This window comes from Heptranchias perlo, chromosome 1 (assembly GCF_035084215.1).
Source record: "Heptranchias perlo isolate sHepPer1 chromosome 1, sHepPer1.hap1, whole genome shotgun sequence".
Classification (NCBI taxonomy): domain Eukaryota; kingdom Metazoa; phylum Chordata; class Chondrichthyes; order Hexanchiformes; family Hexanchidae; genus Heptranchias; species Heptranchias perlo.
Genome location: NC_090325.1, coordinates 121,273,159 through 121,294,260, shown reverse-complemented (window position 1 = coordinate 121,294,260; position 21,102 = coordinate 121,273,159). Strand labels below are relative to the sequence as shown.

Sequence of the window (21,102 nt, the reverse complement as noted above, 5' to 3'; positions counted from 1 at the left end):
ACCAGAAATAGGGGGGAATCCAAGGGTCTAATGAAAGTGAGGAACTTAAAGTAATTAATATTAGTAAAGAAATCATACTGGAGAAATTAATGGGACTAAAAGTCAACAAATCCCAGGACTTGGTGGCCTACAGCCAAGGGTTTTAAAAGAGGTGGCTGCAGAGATAGCGGATGCATTGGTTGAGATCTTCCAAAATTCCCTTGACTCAAGAACAGCCCCAGTGGATTGGAAGGTAGCAAATGTAACACCACTATTCAAGAAAGGAGGGAGAGAGAAAACAGGGAACTATAGGCCAGTTAGCCTGACATCAGCCGTCGGGAAAATGATGGAATCCATTATTAAGGATGCGGTAACGAGGCACTTAGAAAATCATATGATTAGACAGAGTCAACATGGTTTTATGAAAGGGAAATTGTGTTTGACAAATCTATTATAGTTTATTGAGGGTGTAACTAGCAGGGTAGATAAGGGGGAACCAGTGGATGTCGTATATTTGGGTTTTCAAAAGGCATTCGATAAGGTGCCACATAAAAAAGGTTGTTATGCAAGATAAGGACCATTGGGGTTGTGGGTAATATATAAGCGTGGATAGAGGATTGGTTAATGGACAGAAAACAGAGGGTAGGGTTAAACGGGTCATTTTCAGGTTGGCAGGTTGTAACTAGTGGGGTGCCGCAAGGATCGGTGCTTGGGCCTCAGATATTTACAATCTATTTTAATGACTTAGATGAAGGGACTGAATGTAATGTTTCCAAGTTTGTTGATGATACAAAGCTAGGTGGGAAAGTAAGCAGTGAGGAGGACACAAGGAGTCTGCAAAGGGATATAGACAGGTTAAGTGAATGGACAAGAAGGTGGCAGATGGAGTATAATGTGGGGAAATGTGAGGTAGGAAGAATAGGAAAACAGATTATGTTTTAAATGTTGGAAAACTATTAAATGTTGGTGTTCTGAGGGCTTTGGGTGTCCTCGTACAAGAAACACAGGAAGTTAACATGCAGGTACAGCAAGCAGTTAGGAAGGCAAATGGCTTGTTGGCCGTTATTGCAAGGGAGTTGGAGTATAAGAGTAAGGATGTCTTGCTGCAATTGTATAGGGCTTTGGTGAGACCTCACCGAGAGTACTGTGTACAGTTTTGGTCTCCTTACTTAAGGAAGGATATATTTAGAGGAGGTGCAACGATGGTTCATTAGATTGATTCCTGGGATGAGAGTGTTGTCCTTTGAGGAGAGATTGAGCAGAATGGGTCTATACTCTCTCGAGTTCAAAAGAATGAAATGTGATCTCATTTAAACATATAAGATTCTGAGGGGGCTTGACAGGGTTGATGCTGAGAGGTTGTTTCCCCTGGCTGGAGAGTCTAGAACTAGGGGCGTAGTCTCAGGATAAAGGGTTGGCCATTTAGGGCTGAAATGAGGAGAAATTTCTTCACTCAGAGGGCTGTGACTCTTTGGAATTCTCTACCCCAGAGGGCTGTGGATGCTCAGTTGTTGAGTATATTCAAGGCTGAGATCGATAGATTTTTGGACACTAAGGGAATCATGGGATATGGGGATCGGGTGGGAAAGTGAAGTTGAGGTCGAAGATCAGCCATGATCTTATTGAAGGGTGGAGCAGGCTCGAGGGGCCGTATGGCCTACTCCTGCTCCTATTTCTTATGTTCTTATATCCGCTGGCAATTTCCTTGGCGGAAGGAGGGGGTTCCCTGCTCAGCCGCCATAGCTTTGGTGGAAGATCAGCGCAGATTCCGGTTACGCCATGCGAATAGGGCTTCCGCCAAAGTTACAGTGGCCGATCGGGTAACCTCCCCCCAGGGGAATTCCTGGCAATGATGTTATATTGGTGCCACACTAGAAAATAGAATTATTTGGACATTTTCTGTACATTTTTAATTACATTTTCTCAATCTGTACGCTTGTTACTGTAAGAGTAGATTAATTGAGTCTGAGGTGGTGTGAGGTCAGATGTGCTCCATGTGCCTTCATATTCAATGGATGTTGTTCATTTAAATTGGTGCTGTTTTGGTTTGGATTCTGAGAAACCAGTGCCTGTGAGCTACCTCCTGGAATTTATATTGCGAAAGCTGTCACCCTTATACTGGTGACAGACCCATAGATCCGTGAAAAACTGGGTTGACGAGTCTGGCTTAAGGGACATGGATTTGACAGCATTTGTGCCGAGAGTTGGCTCAGAGATGCCGATCTCTTGGAATCTGGATTAAAGACATCAGTACAAACTTTTCAAGGAAAGACTAATGTCTGGGTTGTCCTCCCTTTCATCAGTCACAGAGCAACATTGACAATGGTTACCATGATGCTTTTGTACATGTAATGCTGATCATATAACTTCAAGCATATCATTCAGATTTGCATCATGAACTTGTATGTTTTGAGCTGTAGGGTGCTTAAATTTCATGCAAAGTAGAAGGGGTTGCCTTACTGATTAAAGGGTGTTTTTTGGCTGTGAGCAAATTTTAAACATTTCCACCTGCTGTTTGATATGGCTAACCCAGCAGATGCACTTTTGTAAATGAAGAACTGTATGTTTTTGGGCGATCCCAAAACACCCTAGGAAACTGATCCTCACCTGTCAGGAATTGGGAAATCTGTAAATTTGCGGGTTTGGATGTTAGAATATCAGTCAGGTTTATGTGTACGTTTGTGCAGGAGCATTTTCTGCTCTCCTGAGGACTGTGTGTTTGTGTGTGTGTGGGGTCAATTCTAAGGAATGTATGTAGGAAAAAGGGGTGCTGAGACTCTACTCTCCCAAGTATTATGCGCATCTAGTTCTACCATACTATATTAAAGTAACTCAAAGACATCAACAATAAATTGAAAAGCATATTTTAAACAAAAGTTTGTAATTGCACTGAGGGCGGAAGATTTCACATTCTGTCAAAAGAACATTTCTGTTTAAAATTTTGCTTGTTTTTCTGTTTAAGCCTGTTTGCATACCACGAGCATTTTATAAGTACATGTAGAACATAATTATTAACAGCTTTCGCTGCTTAAAGCCAGATGATAAAATGGTGTCTGGAATGTAATGAAGGTAACAATTTTGCATGCTTATTTACGGCTTGCAATTGCAGTGGGCTTTCTAATTGTATACCAAGTGGCAGCTGTAAAGTAATGTACCCAATATATTGGAATCAGGCTACCGCATAAATATAACCATGGCTAAAATAATTCAATAGGTGGGCTTAAAGGCAGGCGTGAAAGCCTGTCCATTGGATGGCCAAATCAAACTATCTAGTGGTCAAGGTTAATGTCAATATTATATTATTTTTCTGTCCAATGACAAACTTCAGATACTATTTTCTTTTGTTGATTAATGTAATTTATATATTTATATAATACATATAGGTAGTGAAAGGCAGCTTTAGTGAATTCGATTTCCAATTTATTTCTGTTTACACAAAATACAAGTGGCAAGAAACCCAACACATTATGTACAATCCTCAAGATGCCAAAAAATCTCCATTTAGATGTTTAATATCGATATATTTATTTCCACAGGGGCTAAATAAAGTCAAAAGATCTGGACGCTGCTGCGAGGAATGTTTGTCTGGGAAAGGGAACTGTTTGTACGAAGGTGTCATCAGGTATCACGGAGAGATGTGGAATGTAACTGGCTGCGAGTTCTGTATGTGCGAGAGAGGACAGGTCATCTGTCAGACTGCAGAATGTGCCAGAGTGGAGTGCTCGTGGGTAAGGGAGCCCCATTTCATGTGTTGTTGTTGAAAAATGATGGTGTGGCTTTGTGGTAATTGGTGAAAGGGCTGCATTTTTTCTATAAATCAGAATGAAGTGCTAGAAATCTTCAGGCATTCATTCAGAATTAGCTGCATATCATGGACTTAGGCATTCCTAATGCAGAACGTAATGCTGAAATATTTCAAATGGAAGGCTGATAAAGACAATTAGTACAGTGCCATTTAGTTTGAATCAAAGAAAAAGTAATTACTTTTCCACCATCAAAGCATTGATTCATTTTGAAGCAAAATTTGCCCCTCGCTTCCCAGCCATGTGCATATTAAGTATACTTGTGACTAAGCCCTGGCATTTCAGGTTCAGTGCTTCCTGGTTTGCATATAGGAGCACTAAATAAATAGAAATTGGTATCGGTTGGGGAAGCTGTTGAAACCACAAATACAGAATAAAAGCAGGAAGCATCTCCTTATCGCTGGCACTTACCTGTAAAGTTAAAAAATTAAGAAGTTTTATATTGTTGAATTTGTATTTGGCCATTATTAGCAATATACAAAGCAGAAAAATAATGATTTTAGATCTAGGAATGATGTAATTGTGGGGATAAAGAGAGTGGCAGAAAAGTAGCCAAAGTTGAAAATATAATATACAAATGAGAGTCTGAATGGAAACATTGGTGAAAAATTCAGTACCTCTACATATAAAGCACTTGATGTTATATGTATCCCAAAATGGTTAATTTTAAACAAGACCTGTTCATTTAGTGGCTTCTCCATGAAAACTAGGAGTGCATCATTTTAGGCAATCAGATTCAATACAGCTACACTCGAATGACATTGGATAGAGGGGCCCCAATGAATCCTATCCAACAGACATTTTGGAGTTTTGAAGCATTTTTAATTAGGTGAAGCAAGAGCAGTTATTTTAGTTTGGCTTCTCCCCCATGAACTTCACTGTTGGTTTACCAAAAATATGATAAAACAGAGAAAGGAAGAACTTCCAATTAATTATATGGCGTCTTGAGGATGTCCCAAAACACTTCATAGCCAAAGAGTTGTTTTTGAAGTGTAGGCACAATTTTTAGTTGTAGGCAAACAAAGAGTTCTGCCCAACAAACGCTGGCCAGTATTATGGGATCAACCCTGCATAACTTCATTACAAATGTACCCCGGGGATAATTTTAAAGTGGAAGGTCTTGTTATGGGACACATTCAGAGGTAAGAACGTTTCACCTAATAGGGAAAAACTCCTTGGGGTGGGGGGACATTATGTGGCTGGATCGACTGTGGGAGAGCAGAAATTTGTGGTGGACCTGGCTTTCACCTTGTGCAATATGTGGACCAAATTACAATTAGGGGGGTGGGGGGGGTGGGGGGTGGGTGGTGAGTCTTCTGCCTTAACTGCCCCCCCCCCACCCCCCAAGCCTGCTTCCAGCTTTGTGGGCAATCTCGGGCTCCCTTGGAAATTATGCCCGTTACGCCCTCTTTAGGTCCAACAGAAGCCACACCTGCAGAGATATGTGGGTTCCTTTCTGGGCCTTAAGAAGACTCTAACCATCAGGAGGAGGAAAAGTAATCGATCCCAGAGGATTGATTTAAAATTTTAATGTTACTTCTTCAGCCCATTAAGAACCTTTGGCTCCCCCAGCAACATGTTGCTCTGATTATCTGATGGGCAGTCGGAGGGTGCTCTTTTACATCTCTGCTGGCAGGAGCTGCCCACCTAAAGTATTTAAATTATCCCGGTCCCACAGTTTGGGATTTTGGGTACTTGCTTTTGGGTTTGGGATAATCCTTATCCCTCACTTTAATATAAGCTCGTGGACTCGAGAGAGAGAGACGTCTGGTTAATAATCTTTACTTATCGATACACTAATACAATACCAGCACACGCACTTATGAGATTGATGTTAACTCTGCTCACAAGCAACAAACTCATCGGGTCTCGTGAACCGTGCCCTCTAACCGCTCACGGTAGTCTCATCAAACTACTTAGAGTTCTTAAAGTACACCGATGTGCTGCACCTTTACATGGTTATTTACGTATGGTAAGCATAGTGTTAGTATGTAAGTGTGTTCACAGTACGTGCAGTTACAATGTAAGTATGATGTGGAGATGCCGGTGATGGACTGGGGTTGACAATTGTAAACAATTTTACAACACCAAGTTATAGTCCAGCAATTTTATTTTAAATTCACAAGCTTTCGGAGATTTTCTCCTTCCTCAGGCAAATGTTTCAAGATCTCCTTGAAGCCTACGCATTTATACATATTGAACAATAATACATGGTGTTTACAGACTGCCCCTGCAACTGCCCGTTGCCAAGGCAATCACCGTGTTCAGACAGAGAGGTGTTACCTGCAGAACCTCCGAATACACATTCAACAAAAAAACAAACAGGGAAAAAAAACAGAGAAAAAAAAAACACAGAGAGAGGCAGAAACATCCGGAAGGCAGAGAGAGCCAGCAAATGACCCATTATATTAAAAACAGATAACATTTGTTCGCTGGTGGGGTAACGTGTAGCGTGACATGAACCCAAGATCCCGGTTGAGGCCGTCCTCATGGGTGCGGAACTTGGCTATCAATTTCTGCTCGACGATTTTGCGTTGTCGTGTGTCTCGAAGGCCGCCTTGGAGTACGCTTACCCGAAGGTCGGTGGATGAATGTCCATGACTGCTGAAGTGTTCCCCGACTGGGAGGGAACCCTCCTGTTTGGCGATTGTTGCGCGGTGTCCGTTCATCCGTTGTCGCAGCGTCTGCATGGTCTCGCCAATGTACCATGCTCTGTAACAGCCAATGTAACAGCCACCCAATGTAACAGCCAATGTAACAGCCACCCAACCTCAAACAGACCATCGTTCGCAGCAAACTACCTAGCTTTCAAGAGAACAGCGTCCACGACGCCACACAACCCTGCCACGGTAACCTCTGCAAGACATGCCAGATCATCGACACAGATACCACCATCACACGAGATGACACCACCCACCAGGTGCATGGTTCATACTCCTGTGACTCAGCCAACGTTGTCTACCTCATACGTTGCAGGAAAGGATGCCCCAGAGCATGGTACATTGGCGAGACCATGCAGACGCTGCGACAACGGATGAACGGACACCGCGCAACAATCGCCAAACAGGAGGGTTCCCTCCCAGTCGGGGAACACTTCAGCAGTCATGGACATTCATCCACCGACCTTCGGGTAAGCGTACTCCAAGGCGGCCTTCGAGACACACGACAACGCAAAATCGTCGAGCAGAAATTGATAGCCAAGTTCCGCACCCATGAGGACGGCCTCAACCGGGATCTTGGGTTCATGTCACGCTACACGTTACCCCACCAGCGAACAAATGTTATCTGTTTTTAATATAATGGGTCATTTGCTGGCTCTCTCTGCCTTCCGGATGTTTCTGCCTCTCTCTCTGTTTTTTTTTTCTCTGTTTTTTTTCCCTGTTTGTTTTTTTGTTGAATGTGTATTCGGAGGTTCTGCAGGTAACACCTCTCTGTCTGAACACGGTGATTGCCTTGGCAACGGGCAGTTGCAGGGGCAGTCTGTAAACACCATGTATTATTGTTCAATATGTATAAATGCGTAGGCTTCAAGGAGATCTTGAAACATTTGCCTGAGGAAGGAGAAAATCTCCGAAAGCTTGTGAATTTAAAATAAAATTGCTGGACTATAACTTGGTGTTGTAAAATTGTTTACAATGTAAGTATGCAGGGTTGAACCTAAGCGTGTTACTGGTCACACAGACCACTTCCCCCCTCCCTTGCACATACTGATTAGAGTCATTATCTGTTTATTGTTCTCTGGCCATTCACATGCTTGATGAGCCAAGGCTGGCTTTCAGAATCTTTTCTTCTTTATCTCTTTAGATTTTTATTACACTCGGGCCTATTCTCCATTGACACTCCCAACACCTCCGCGAGGCATCTGGGCATCTGTCCAGCAATTAACATTCCACTCTCAGGTCATCCTACATTTAACTTCTTGGTCTTATATATCTTCGCACCTAGAGTGTGATTTAATCCAATTTAACTCCTACCGCTATCACAGCCTTTCCTGCCTGTGTGCTGTTGACTGTTTTACCTAGCTTACTGATCCTATACTTCCGTGGTGAAGCAGGGACTCCAGAATTTTGGGCTCAAAAGTATTTATATTAATGTGCTCCTTTGCAGGTCTGCACCTGCACACATGTATAAATTGTGGTAATCATCATCCGATTTGAGTAAACGTTTGTAATTATCTGCAGGGTGAAGAAAGGCTACATTTGCTTGGAAAATGCTGCCCTGAATGTGTGTCGGTTGGCAGTTATTGTGTTTATAAAGATCAAGTCAAGGAGGTGAGTCTCTCTCAACGTGTGTAGAGTGTGCTCAGAAATAAAATTAAATGGAGGACGTTTTAATGATGGTCTTTTTATGCACATACACATTGACTAATCATGGTAGAGCACATCTAATGAAGGAACAATTGGTTTACTTCGCTAAACCAGGGGTGTCCAAGTACGACATAAGTAGGACTAAGAAAGAGGTTCTGCTGAGGGAGTTTGAGCAGCTAGGGACTAAAAAAGCAGAACCACAAAGGTGATAATCTCCCAGATTATTACCTGAGCCATGAGCAAGTTGGCACAGGGTAAATCAGATCAGAGAGATGAATGCATGGCTCAAAGATTGGTGTGGGAGAAGTGGGTTTCGATTCATGGGACACTGGCACCAGTACTGGGGAAAGAGGGAGCTGTTCCATTGGGACTGGCTTCACCTGAACCATGCTGGGACCAGTGTTCTGGCAAACCGAATAACTAGGGCAGTAGAGAAGGCTTTAAACTAAATAGAGGGGGGGGGGGGGGGAGGGCTCAGGTAGGGCGAAGTATAGATTGATAAAGAGAAAAGACAAGGAAGTAGTACAGGAAAGTAATGGGAGTGATGATAAACAGAGTTTGTCAGGAAGGGACAGAGCGTACAAACATAAGAGTGCACTAGCAAATGGGGCCGGGGTAGGAAAGAATGGTAAAAAGACAAAATTAAAGGTTCTTTATCTGAATGCGTGCAGCATTCGTAATAAGTTAGATGAATTGACGGCACAAATAGAAACAAATGGGTATGATCTCGTGGCTATTACAGAGACTTGGTTGCAAGGTGACCAAGGTTGGGAGCTAAATCTTCAGAGTTATTTAACATTTCGGAAGGATAGGAAAAAAGGTAAAGGTGGTGGGGTAGCTCTGTTAATAAAGGCTGAAATTGGTATAATAATGAGAAATTATCTTGGCTCAGAAGATCAAGATGTCGAATCAATTTGGGTGGAGGTAAGAAATAGCAAGGGAAAGAAATCACTGCTGGGAGTAGTATATAGGCCCCCTAACAGTAGCTACCCTGTAAGGCAAAATATTAATCAGGAAATAAGGGGGGCTTGTAAAAAAGGTAATGCAATAATCATGGGCGATTTTAACTTTCACATAGATTGGACAAATCAAATTGGCAAAAATAGTCCCGAGGAGGAGTTCATTGAGTGTATTAGGGACTGTTTCTTAGACCAATACGTCGGGGAACCAACCAGGGAACAGGCCATTCTGGATCTGGTAATGGGTAACGAAACAGGATTAATTAATGATCTCAAAGTAAAGGATCCCTTGGGAAGCAGTGATCATAACCTGATAGAATTTCACATCCAGTTTGAGAGTGAGGATCTTGGGTCTGAAACTACTGTATTAAACTTAAATAAGGGCAATTATAAAGGAATGAGGGCGGAATTGGCTAAAGTGGACTGGGTAAACCGATTAGATGGTATGATGGTGGATAAGCAGTGGCAAACATTTAAAAAGATATTTTATTACTCGCAATAAAAATATATCCCTGTGAGGAGGAAAGACTCCACATAAAGGGTGCACTAAGCATGGCTAACTAAGGAAGTAAAGGATGGTATCAGGTTAAAAGAAAAAGCATATAACATGGCACGATGGGCCGAAGGGCCTCTATCCGTGCTGTATAACTCTATGGCAAAGATTACTGGTAAGCCTGAAGATTGGGAAAACTTTAAAAACCAGCAAAGGATGATGAAAAGAATATTAAAGAGGGAGAAAATGAATTATGAGAGTAAACTAGCAAGAAATATAAAAACTGACAGTAAAAGCTTCTACAAGTATATAAAAAGGAAGAAGGTAGCTAAAGTAAACATTGGTCTCTAAGAGGATGAGACTGGGGAAATAATAATGGAAAACAAGGAAATGGCAGAGGAATTGAACAGATATTTTGTATCTGTCTTCACAGTAGAAGACACAAATAATATACCAATAATAGTAGAAAATCAAGGGGCAAAGGGGAGGGAGGAACTAAAACCAATCACTATCACTAGAGAAAAAGTACTAGGTAAACTAATGGATCTAAAGGCTGACAAGTCCCCTGGACCTGATGGCTTGCATCCAAGGGTCTCAAAGGAAGTGGCTACAGAGATGGTGGATGCATTGGTTGTAATCTTCCAGAATTCACTAGATTCTTGAAAGGTCCCAGCGGATTGGAAAACCGCAAACGTAACACCCCTATTCAAAAAAGGAGTGAGACAGAAAGCAGGTAACTATAGACCAGTTAGCCTAACATCTGTCATTGGGAAAATGCTAGAATCAATTATTAAGGAAGTAGTAGCAGGACATTTAGAGACTCTTAATACAATCAAGGAGAGTCAACATGGTTTTATGAAGGGGAAATCGTGTCTGACAAATTTATTCGAGTTCTTTGAGGAAGTAACGGGCAGGGTGGATAAAGGGGAAGCAATGGATGCAGTATATTTGGATTTCCAAAAGGCATTCGGTAAGATGCCACATAAAAGATTACTGCACAAGATAAGAGCTTATGGTGTTGGGGGTAATATACTGGCATGGATATATTGGCTAACTAACAGAAAACAAAGTCGGGATAAAAGGGTCATTTTCAAAATGGCAGTCTGTAACTAGTGGGGTGCCACAGGGCTCAGTGCTGGGGCCTCAACTATTTACAATATATATCAATGACTTGGATGAAGGAACAGAGTGTCTTGTGGCCAAATTTGCTGATGATACAAAGATAGGTGGAAAAGCAAGTTGCGATGAGGATACAAAGTGTCTGCAAAGGGATATTGACAGGTTAAGCGAATGGGCAAAAATTTGGCAGATGGAATATAATGTGGGAAAAAGTGAAGTCATCCACTTTGGGAGGAAAAATAAAAAAACAAAATATTATTTGAATGGAGAAATACTACAAAATGCTGCGGTACAGAGGGGTCTGGGTGTCCACGTACATGAAACACAAGACGGTACATACAGGTAATCCGGAAGGCAAGCAGAATATCGGCCTTTATTTCTAGGGGGATGGAGTATAAAAGCAGGGAAGTCATGCTATAACTGTGCAGGGTGCTGGTGAGACCACACCTGGAGTACTGCGTACAGTTCTGGTGCGCTTATTTAAGGAAGGACATACTTGCATTGGAGGCAGTTCAGAGAAGGTTCACTAGGTTGATTCCGGGTATGGAAGGGGTGTCTTATGAGGAAAGATTGAACAGGTTGGGTCTATACTCATTGGAGTTTAGAAGAATGAGAGGAGATCTTATTGAAACATACAAGATTCTGAGGGGACTCGATAGGGTAGATGCAGAGAGGATGTTACCCCTCATGGGGGAATCTAAAACTAAAGGGCATAGTCTTAGAATAAGGGGTCGCCCGTTTAAGACGGAAATGAGGAGGAATTTCTTCTCCCAGAGGGTCGTGAATCTTTGGAATTCTTTACCCGAAAAAGCTGTGGAGGCTGAGTCATTGAATACATTCAAGGCTGAGTTAGACAAACTTTTGATCAGCAAGGGAGTCAAAGGATATGGGGAAAAAGCAGGAAAGTGGAGTTGAGGTAAAAATCAGATCAGCCATGATCTCATTGAATGGCGTAGCAGGCTCGAGGGGCCGAATGGCCCACTCCTGCTCCTATCTCTTATGGTCTTTTGTCTTAAGGACTGCAGGCCAAATGCACAAACTTCTTTGATTTGGCCCGCAAAGCCCCTGCTGGTTTTGTCCTGCTTTTTGCGCTTGTATGCAAAGTCGCTGGCTAACTGTAGGAGCTTGGTCACCTTGGCTGGGACGTGACATGGACGAGGAAATTCAGGCCACCTTTTTTATATCTCAGAAAACGTTTATTGCTACTTCCTGACAGCAGTGGAGCAAAGATCGAAGGTTTGGGAGGGATCTTGGTCTAGAAGAAGTCAGATTTGGCTGACAGCCTAGAAGAAGAGACCTCTGTGAGCAGCTCTCTGCCTCTTCCTCCTCCAGCCAACATAGTTCTGCCTCCGTTTCTAAGGGGGTAGAACTCAGAGTGCTCAGGGCCAGAGGCTGCCACACACATTCACAATGAAGTAATTACATAGCATTGTTTATGTTTGAATCATTCCTCTCCCCAGCCTGTAACTGGACAAACTTGCAACATTGTCTTGGGGTATGCTTGGTACAGAAATCCGAACTACAGTTGTTTTTCAAACTGCTTATGCACTGTGACCAGATTGATAAGAAAGGCCACACCATCAAGAGTAGACAAAAATAATTCATTTTGTTGCACTGGGAGTCTCGCAATTTTTGTACATGGGGGATTGCATTTGTGTGTAATAATAAGAACCCACTCACTGGTTTTGACATGTGTATCCAGTCTCCAAAAGATTGAACATCCAGATATGTCTGATTAAGTAAGGGCGGTAAGTTCGTGAGAACCATTTGAATCAATAAATTCAGTGAGGACATTTCAGGTTTCATTATCCAACTCGTACTCCTGGTGAGGAGCTTTGCTGAGCGCATATTGGAACTTCGAGTGAACACTGCAAATGATTTTCTGACCATTTAAATCAGTGTTCAGAAAATTATGCACAACCACATCCAAGTTTCCAATTTACGCTCCCGATGGGCAAGGCTCCCTGTCAGCAACACAAAATTACCCATTATAATTGCTGGAGGATTGTATGGAAGCAAAATGGATATAATATATTTGAGCTACTTTGCTTAGATTTTATTTCAATACAGAAATCTAAACGACACGTTGATTCCATTGATTCCTAATTTAGATTTGTTTAGGCAGATTATCCTCTGCCACAGTGGTGGTGAATCTTCGGCCGGATGGGGCTTCTGCCAACTACTTGCTTGCACTCCTGCCCTTGACCGATTTCCCAGGCTCAGGGTAGTATAAATGATTTGAGCGGGCACTGTGGGGGGAGGGTGCACCTCAGACTGGGTGGGGGAGAGGAATTTGTGGCACCTTACTGCAGTATGACAGTGAACTGTGGAGTAAAATATACCCTGTTGCATTTAAAAAAACTTGTTCTGCTTATGTGTACTTAAATAGGCCTTTTGCTTTTCTATCAAAAAATGTAAACCTTACCCAGTGGTTTTATTTGGTTCTTTCACTGCTTCCAACCACGTAGTGTGCTCTCGAGAGGCAATTCCTGCAAGTTCCATGATTGTCAGAGATCAGGTGGAGTGATAGAAACAGTGCAACTACTGCCAGAGAAATAGGGGAAATTGTACTGCATAAATGTAGCTGATGCTGACATTGAGATGGAGCAGCATAAATCCAAACAAAGTAGTTTAAATACACTCTTTACCTTGTGTTGCCTTACAAATCTCCATCGCTTAGAGGCAATGTATGTCAATGGCTCACACCATGGGGAGCTTAGATCCACTCAGCACCTGATGTGCTGTGGATGTCAAAATGTGACCTGGATGCAGTTCTAGCACTGAAAGCTTGCGTGCGTGTTGTGCCCTAGGCTTATTAATTACCCCAAAATATGTAAATTAGTGCTCGGCATGTAAAATGGTTAGTGCAAAGGACGATTTTCCCCTTATGTTGGTCTTTGCTCAACAAGTGGCTAGATTTGTTTGACTTGTTGCTTTCGGTGTCAACCTTGGCTCAGTGGTAGTACACTTGCTTCTGAGTGAGAAGGTCATGGGTTCAAGCCCTACTCTGGGACTTAAACATATAATCTGGGCTGACACTTCAGCAATGAGGGAGTGCTGTTATTCAGAAGAGATTTAAATCAATGTCCTGCCTCCTGTCAGGTGGACACAAAAGATCCAGTGCACAGAATGTACTCTGGGTGGGGGACTTCATTGTCCATCACCAAGAGTGGCTCGGTAACACCACTACTGACCGAGCTGGCCGAGTCCTAAAGGACATAGCTGCCAGACTGGGCCTGCGGCAGGTGGTGAGCGAACCAACACGAGGGAAAAACTTACTTGACCTCGTCCTCACCAATCTACCTGTCGCAGATGCATCTGTCCATGACAGTATTGGTAGGAGTGACCACCGCACAGTCCTCGTGGAGACGAAGTCCCGTCTTCGCACTGAGGACACCATCCAACGTGTTGTGTGGCACTACCACCATGCTAAATGGGATAGTTTCAGAACAGATCTAACAGCTCAAAACTGGGCATCCATGAGGCGCTGTGGGCCATCAGCAGCAGCAGATTTGTATTCCAGCACAATGGTCCGGCATATTCCTCACTCTACCATTTCCAACAAGCCAGGGGATCAACCCTGGTTCAATGAGGAGTGTAGAAGTGCATGCCAGGAGCAGCACCAGGCGTACCTAAAAATGAGGTACCAACCTGGTGAAGCTACAACACAGAACTATATGCATGCTAAACAGCGGAAGCAACATGCTATAGTCGGAGCTAAGCGATTCCACAACCAACGGATCAGATCAAAGCTCTGCAGTCCCGCCACATCCAGTCGTAAACAACTAATGGGAGGAGGAGGCTCTGTAAACATCCCCATCCTCAATGATGGCAGAGTCCAGCACGTGAGTGCAAAAGACAAGGATGAAGCGTTTGCAACCATCTTCAGCCAGAAGTGCCGAGTGGATGATCCATCTCGGCCTCCTCCCGAAGTCCCCACCATCGCAGAAGCCAGTCTTCAGCCAATTCGATTCACTCCACGTGATATCAAGAAACAGCTGAGTGCACTGGATACAACAAAGGCTATGGGCCCCAACAACATCCCGGCTGTAGTGCTGAAGACTTGTGCTCCAGAACTAGCCGCGCCTCTAGCCAAACTGTACCAGAACAGCTACAACACTGGCATCCACCCGACAAAATGGAAAATTGCCCAGGTATGTCCTGCCCACAAAAAATAGGACAAATCGAATCTGGCCAATTACCGCCCCATCAGTCTATTCTCAATATCAACAAAGTGATAGAAGGTGTCGTCGAAAGTGCTATCAAACGGCACTTACTCAACAATAACCTGCTCACCGATGCTCAGTTTGGGTTCTGCCAGGACCACTCGGCTCCAGACCTCATTACAGCCTTGGTCCAAACATGGACAAAAGAGCTGAATTCCAGAGGTGAGGTGAGAGTGACTGCCCTTGACATCAAGGCAGCATTTGACCGAGTGTGGCACCAAGGAGCCCAAGTAAAATTGAAGTCAATGTGAATTGGGGAAAACTCTCCAATGGCTGGAGTCATACCTAGCACGAAGGAAGATGGTAGTGGTTGTTGGAGGCCAATCATCTCAGCCCCATTACATTGCTGCAGGAGTTCCTCAGGGCAGTGTTCTGGGCCCAACCATCTTCAGCTGCTTCATCAATGACCTTCCCTCCATCATAAGGTCAGAAATGGGGATGTTCACTGACAATTACACATTGTTCAGTTCCATTTGCAACCCCTCAGATAATGAAGCAGTCCGTGCCCGCATGCAGCAAGACCTGGACAACATCCAGGCTTGGGCTGATAAGTGGCAAGTAATATTTGTGCCAGACAAGTGCCAGGCAATGACCATCTCCAACAAGAGAGAGTCTAACCACCTCCCCTTGAAATTCAACGGCATTACCATCACCAAATCCTCCTCCATCAACTTCCTGGGGGTCACCATTGACCAGAAACTTAACTGGACCCGCCACATAAATACTGTGGCTATAAGAGCAGGTCAGAGGCTGGGTATTCTGTGGCGAGTGACTCACCTCCTGACTCCCCAAAGCCTTTCCACCATCTACAAGGCACAAGTCAGGAGTGTGATGGAATACTCTCCACTAGCCTGGATGAGTGCAGCTCCAACAACACTCAAGAAGCTCGACACCATCCAGGACAAAGCAGCCCACATGATTGGCACCCCATCCACCACCCTAAACATTCTTTCACCACCGGCGCACCGTGGCTGCAGTGTGTACCATCCACAGGGGATGCACTGCAGCAACTCGCCAAGGCTTCTTTGACAGCGCCTCCCAAACCCGCGACCTCTACCACCTAGAATGACAAGGGCAGCAGGCACATGGGAACAACACCACCTGCACATTCCCCTCCGAGTCACACACCATCCCGACTTGGAAATATACCGCCGTTCCTTCATCGTCGCTGGATCAAAATCCTGGAACTCCCTACCTAACAGCACTGTGGGAGAACCTTCACCACACGGACTGCAGCAGTTCAAGAAGACGGCTCACCACCACCTTCTCAAGGATAACTAGGGATGGGCAATAAACGCTGGCCTTGCCAGCAACGTCCACATGCCATGAACGAATGAAAAGAAAAGTAGTAATTCTGCAGTAAATAATTATACCTTATTAAAGCAGCTGCTTTAAGAGTTACTTAATGCTCAAACAAATATCTGTTCTTGGTCTCCTTTTTATCTGATCTGAGCATAAAGCAATGTGGCAATTTGAGGTTCTGATAGTAGTTCAGTATATTTTTCTAAAATGAAGATAAACAAGATAATATTGTGCCAGTTTGTATTTCTGCAGATCCACTTCATCTACAAAAATTATTGTATGAAGCTTAATTTTTCTGTTTTAGTGGTTAGACTTTGTAAACTAAGGTTTTGATCTATTAACAATTTATAAAACACATTGCAACATACATTGCAGTGCAAGCATCCAGAAGAACTAAAAGCACAATTTGAAGGTATTGTATGACAGAATAGTCTGTGAAAATGTATCTTGTTTCAGTCCATCAGTGCAGGAACATTCTGAATTTAGTAATCTGTCATCAGTATAGACATCTAAAGAACGATAAAAGGAAAGTCATTATTCAAGTATATTTAAAAACGATTGAAAGTATAGATTCGTAGAATGAAACTGACAACATTACTCTAACACTATGCGGTAAATTTTCATCTCCACCACATGGGTGGTGACCTGGCAGAGCGGATCGCCCACCTGTTATAGAATCCACCCAATTATCATTCCACTGATTTCAATAGAATGAAAACAGGGCGGATTCGATAACAGACAGACGATCCGTTCCACCAGTTAATGCTAACTGTGACTTAAAAATATTTTCTTTTGTTATAAAAATTTATTTCTATGTAGCATTTATAAATAATTACCTTTTTTTTCTCAGACACATCATTCAGATTTGAAAGGTGAAAAACATCTGCAGGTAAGTAGGTCTATTCGTATTTGAATGAAATTGCAGCTCAGAAAGAAGCACTACCAGAGGAGAAAGAACTTGGAGGAGGAGGGGGAGGATGCAGTTGTCGTGGTCCATGTCGGAACCAACGACATAGGTAGAACTAGGAATGAGGTTCTGCTGAGGGAGTTTGAGGAGCTAGGGTCCAAATTAAAAAGCAAAACCTCAAAGGTATTATTCTCTCGATTACTGCCAGGCCGCACGCAAATTGGCATAGGGACAAACAGATTAGATGGTTAAATGCGTGGCTGAGAATGTAGTGTGGGAAGCAAGGGTTTCAATTCATGGGGCACTGGCACCAGTACTGGGGATAGAGCGAGCTGTTCCGTTGGGACAGGCTGCACTTTAACCGGGCTGGGACCAGTGTCCTGGCGAATCGAATAACTAGGATGGTAGATCGGGCTTTAAACTAATAAGGGGGCAGGGTGGGAGGGTTCAAGTAAGGGTAAAATTAATAAGTCCAAAGAGAAAAGTGAAGGCTATAGTGCAGAGTAGCGATTTGGGTAAAAGCAAGCAGATTGTGTCAGGAAGGGACAAAGAGTTGAACAAAGGTAATAGGGCATTAATGACTAAGGTCATAACAGGGAAAAATTGTAAAAAGTTAAAATTAAAGGCACTATATCTGAATGAACGAAGCATTCGTAACAAGATAGATAAATTAATGGCACAAATAGAGATAAATGGGTTTGATCTAGTTGCCAGTACAGAGATGTAGTTGCAGGGTGACCAAGATTGGGAACTAAATATTCCAGGGTGCTTGACTTTTAGAAAACATAAGAACATAAGAAATAGGAGCAGGAGTAGGCCATACGGCCCCTCGAGCCTGCTCTACCATTCAATAAGATCATGGCTGATCTTCAACCTCAACTCCACTTTCTTGCCCGATCAGCACATCCCTTGATTCCCCTGGAGTCCAAAATTCTATCCATCTCAGCCTTGAACGTGCTCAACGACTCAGCATCCGCAGCCCTCTGGGGTAGAGAAGTCCAAAGATTCACAACCCCCTGAGTGAAGAAATTCCTCCTCATCTCAGTCTTAAATGACCGGCCCCTTGATCCTGCGATTATGCCCTCCAGTTCTAGACTGTCCAGCCAGGGGAAACAACCTCTCAGCATCTACCCTGTCAAGCTCCCTCAGAATCTTATATGTTTCAATGAGATCATCTCTCATTCTTCTAAACTCCAGAGAATATAGGCCCATTCTACTCAACTTCTCCTCACAGGACAACCCTCTCATCCCAGGAATTAATCTTGTGAACCTTTGTTGCACCGCCTCTAAAGACGAGTATATCCTTCCTTAGATAAGGAGACCGAAACTGTACCCAGTACTCCAGGTGAGGTCTCACCATAGCCCTGTACAATTGTAGTACGATTTCCTTACCCTTGTACTCCAACCCCCTTGCAATAAAGGCCAACATGCTATTTGCTTGCCTAATTGCCTGCTGTGCCTGCATACTAACTTTTTGTGTTTCTTGTACCAGGACATCCATGTCTCTGGACGCCAACATTTAATAGTTTCTCACCATTTAAAAAATATTCTGCTTTTCTATTCTTCCTGCTAAAGTGAATAATCTCACATTTCCCCACATTATACTCCATCTGTCACCTTCGCTCCCACTCACTTAACCTGTCTATATCCCTTTCCAGCCTCTTTGTGTCCTCCTCACTGCTTACATTCCCACCTAGCTTTGTATCGTCAGCAAACTTGGATACATTGCACTTGGTCCCTTCATCCAAGTCATTAATATAGATTGTAAATAGCTGAGGCCCAAGCACTGATCTTTATGGTACTCCAATAGTTACAGCCTGCCAACCTGAAAATGACCCGATAATTCCTACACTCTGTTTTCTGTCCGTTAACTAATCCTCTATCCATGCTAATATGTTACCCCCAACCCCATGCGCCCTTATCTTGCGTAACAGCACCTTATCAAATGCCTTTTGAAAACCCAAATATACTACATCCGCTGGTTCTCCTTTATCTACCCTGTTAGTTACATCCTCAAAAAACTCCAATAAATTTGTCAAACATGATTACTCTTTCATAAAACCATGTTGACTCTGCCTAATCATATTATGATGTTCAAAGTGGCCTGTTACCACTTCCTCAATAATGGATTCCAGCATTTTCCCGACGACCGATGTCAGGCTAACTGGACAGCAGTTCCCTGTTTTCTCTCTTCCTCCTTTCTTGAATAGCGGGGTTACATTTGCTACCCTCCAATCCGCTGGGACTGTTCTAGAATCTAGGGAATTTTGGAAGATCATAACCAATGCATCAACTATCTCTGCAGCCTCTTTTTGAACCCTCAAATGTAGGCCATCAGGTCCAGGGGATTTATTGGCTTTTAGCCCCATTAGTTTCTCAAGTAATTTTCTCTACTGATAATAATAATTATTTTTAATTATATTTAAAAATCGTAACATTATAGTTAAAAGATAGATAAAATGGAAAAGGATGGGGTTGGGGGGTGGGTGGCCCTGATTATAAAGGATGAGATAAAGGCAGTAGTGAGAAAGGATCTTAGCTCAGAAAATCAGGTTAATTTTACGATTTATCTCAATGAGTGTTAATTGTATTCAGGTGGTGGGTATTAATTGGGGACTCTCTTGTATCCTTTTTATAGGAGAGCCTGTTTCAGGTGTGTATGTAAGGGGAGTCTCTATGAATAAAGGCTTGGAAACAACTAAAGACCAGGCTCTGGTAGTCTATCCATCACCACATGGCTATCCAATTATAACAAACCAGGATTTGGAATCTGTATGGGTGGAGCTAAGAAATAACAAGGGGCAGAAAACACTGGTGGGAGTAGTTTATAGGCCCCCTAACAGTAGCTATAGTGTTGTACAGAATATAAATCAGGAGTGATCATAATATGATAGAATTTCATATTGAGTTTGACAGTGTTGTAGTTAAGTCTGAAACCAGGGTCTTAAATTTAAACAAAGCCAACTATGTAGGTTTGAGGGGCGAGTTGGCTAAGGTAGATTAGGAAATTAATTTAAAAGATATGATGGTAGATAAGCAATGGTGAACAATTAAAGAAATAATTCATAATTCTCAAAGAATATACATTCTCTTGAGGAATAAACACTCCACTGGAAAAGTGGCTAACTAGAGAAGTTAAGGAAAGTATTAGATTAAAACAAGAAGCTTATAATGTTGCCAAAAAGAGTAGTGAACCTGTTTTAGAAATCAACAAGAAATTGATAAAGAGGGAGAAAATTGAATGAATGAGAGTAATCTAGTAAGATATATAAAAACAGATTGTAAGGGCTTCTACAAGTATGTAAAAAGGAAGAGTTTAGTGAGAGTAAACTTGCATCCCTTAGAGGCAGAGACAGGAGAAATTATAATGGGGAATAAGGCAGAGACATGTGAAATTATAATGGGGAATAACGCAGAGACATTCAACAAATATTTTGTATCTGTCTTCACAGCAGAAGACATAAAAAAAACAAACTGGAAATAGTGGGAGACCGAGGGTCTAATGAGAATGAGGAACTTAAAGCAATTAAGATTAGTAAAGAAAACGTACTGGAGAAATTAATGGGACTAAAAGCCAACAAATCCCCTGGACCTGGTGGCCTACGTCCTAGGGTTTTACAAGAGGTGGCTGCAGAGATAGTGGATGCATTGGTTTTGGTCTTCCAGAATTCCCTAGACTCTAGAACGGTCCCCTTGGATTGGAAGGTACCAAATGTAACCCCGCTATTCAAGAAGGGAGGGAGAGAGAAAACAGGGAGTTAGCCTCACATCAGTAATAGGGAACATACTAGAATCTACCATTAAGGACGTAGTAACAGGGCGCTTAGAAAATCATAATATGATTAGGCAGAGTCAACATGGTTTTATGAAAGGGAAATCATGGTTGACAAATCTATTGGAGTTTATTGAGGGTGTAACTAGCAGGGTAGATAAGGGGGACACAGTGGCTTTAATTCTATTAGCATAACAATAAAAAACAAATGATACTTTAGAATTACTTATTTTCT

General features: G+C 42.7%; 1 protein-coding gene across 3 annotated transcripts in view; it reads left to right on the top strand.

The window, feature by feature from the left end:
• The window catches only part of fras1 (Fraser extracellular matrix complex subunit 1), a 451,223-nt gene that overhangs the window by 212,983 nt on the left and 217,138 nt on the right, over positions 1-21,102 (top strand). For all 3 annotated transcript variants that reach the window (XM_067990719.1, XM_067990709.1, XM_067990729.1), the window contains exons 9-11: positions 3,516-3,707; positions 7,964-8,053; positions 17,039-17,077. In XM_067990719.1, coding sequence (XP_067846820.1) covers positions 3,516-3,707; positions 7,964-8,053; positions 17,039-17,077 — 321 coding nt within the window. The remainder of the gene's footprint in view (positions 1-3,515; positions 3,708-7,963; positions 8,054-17,038; positions 17,078-21,102) is intronic.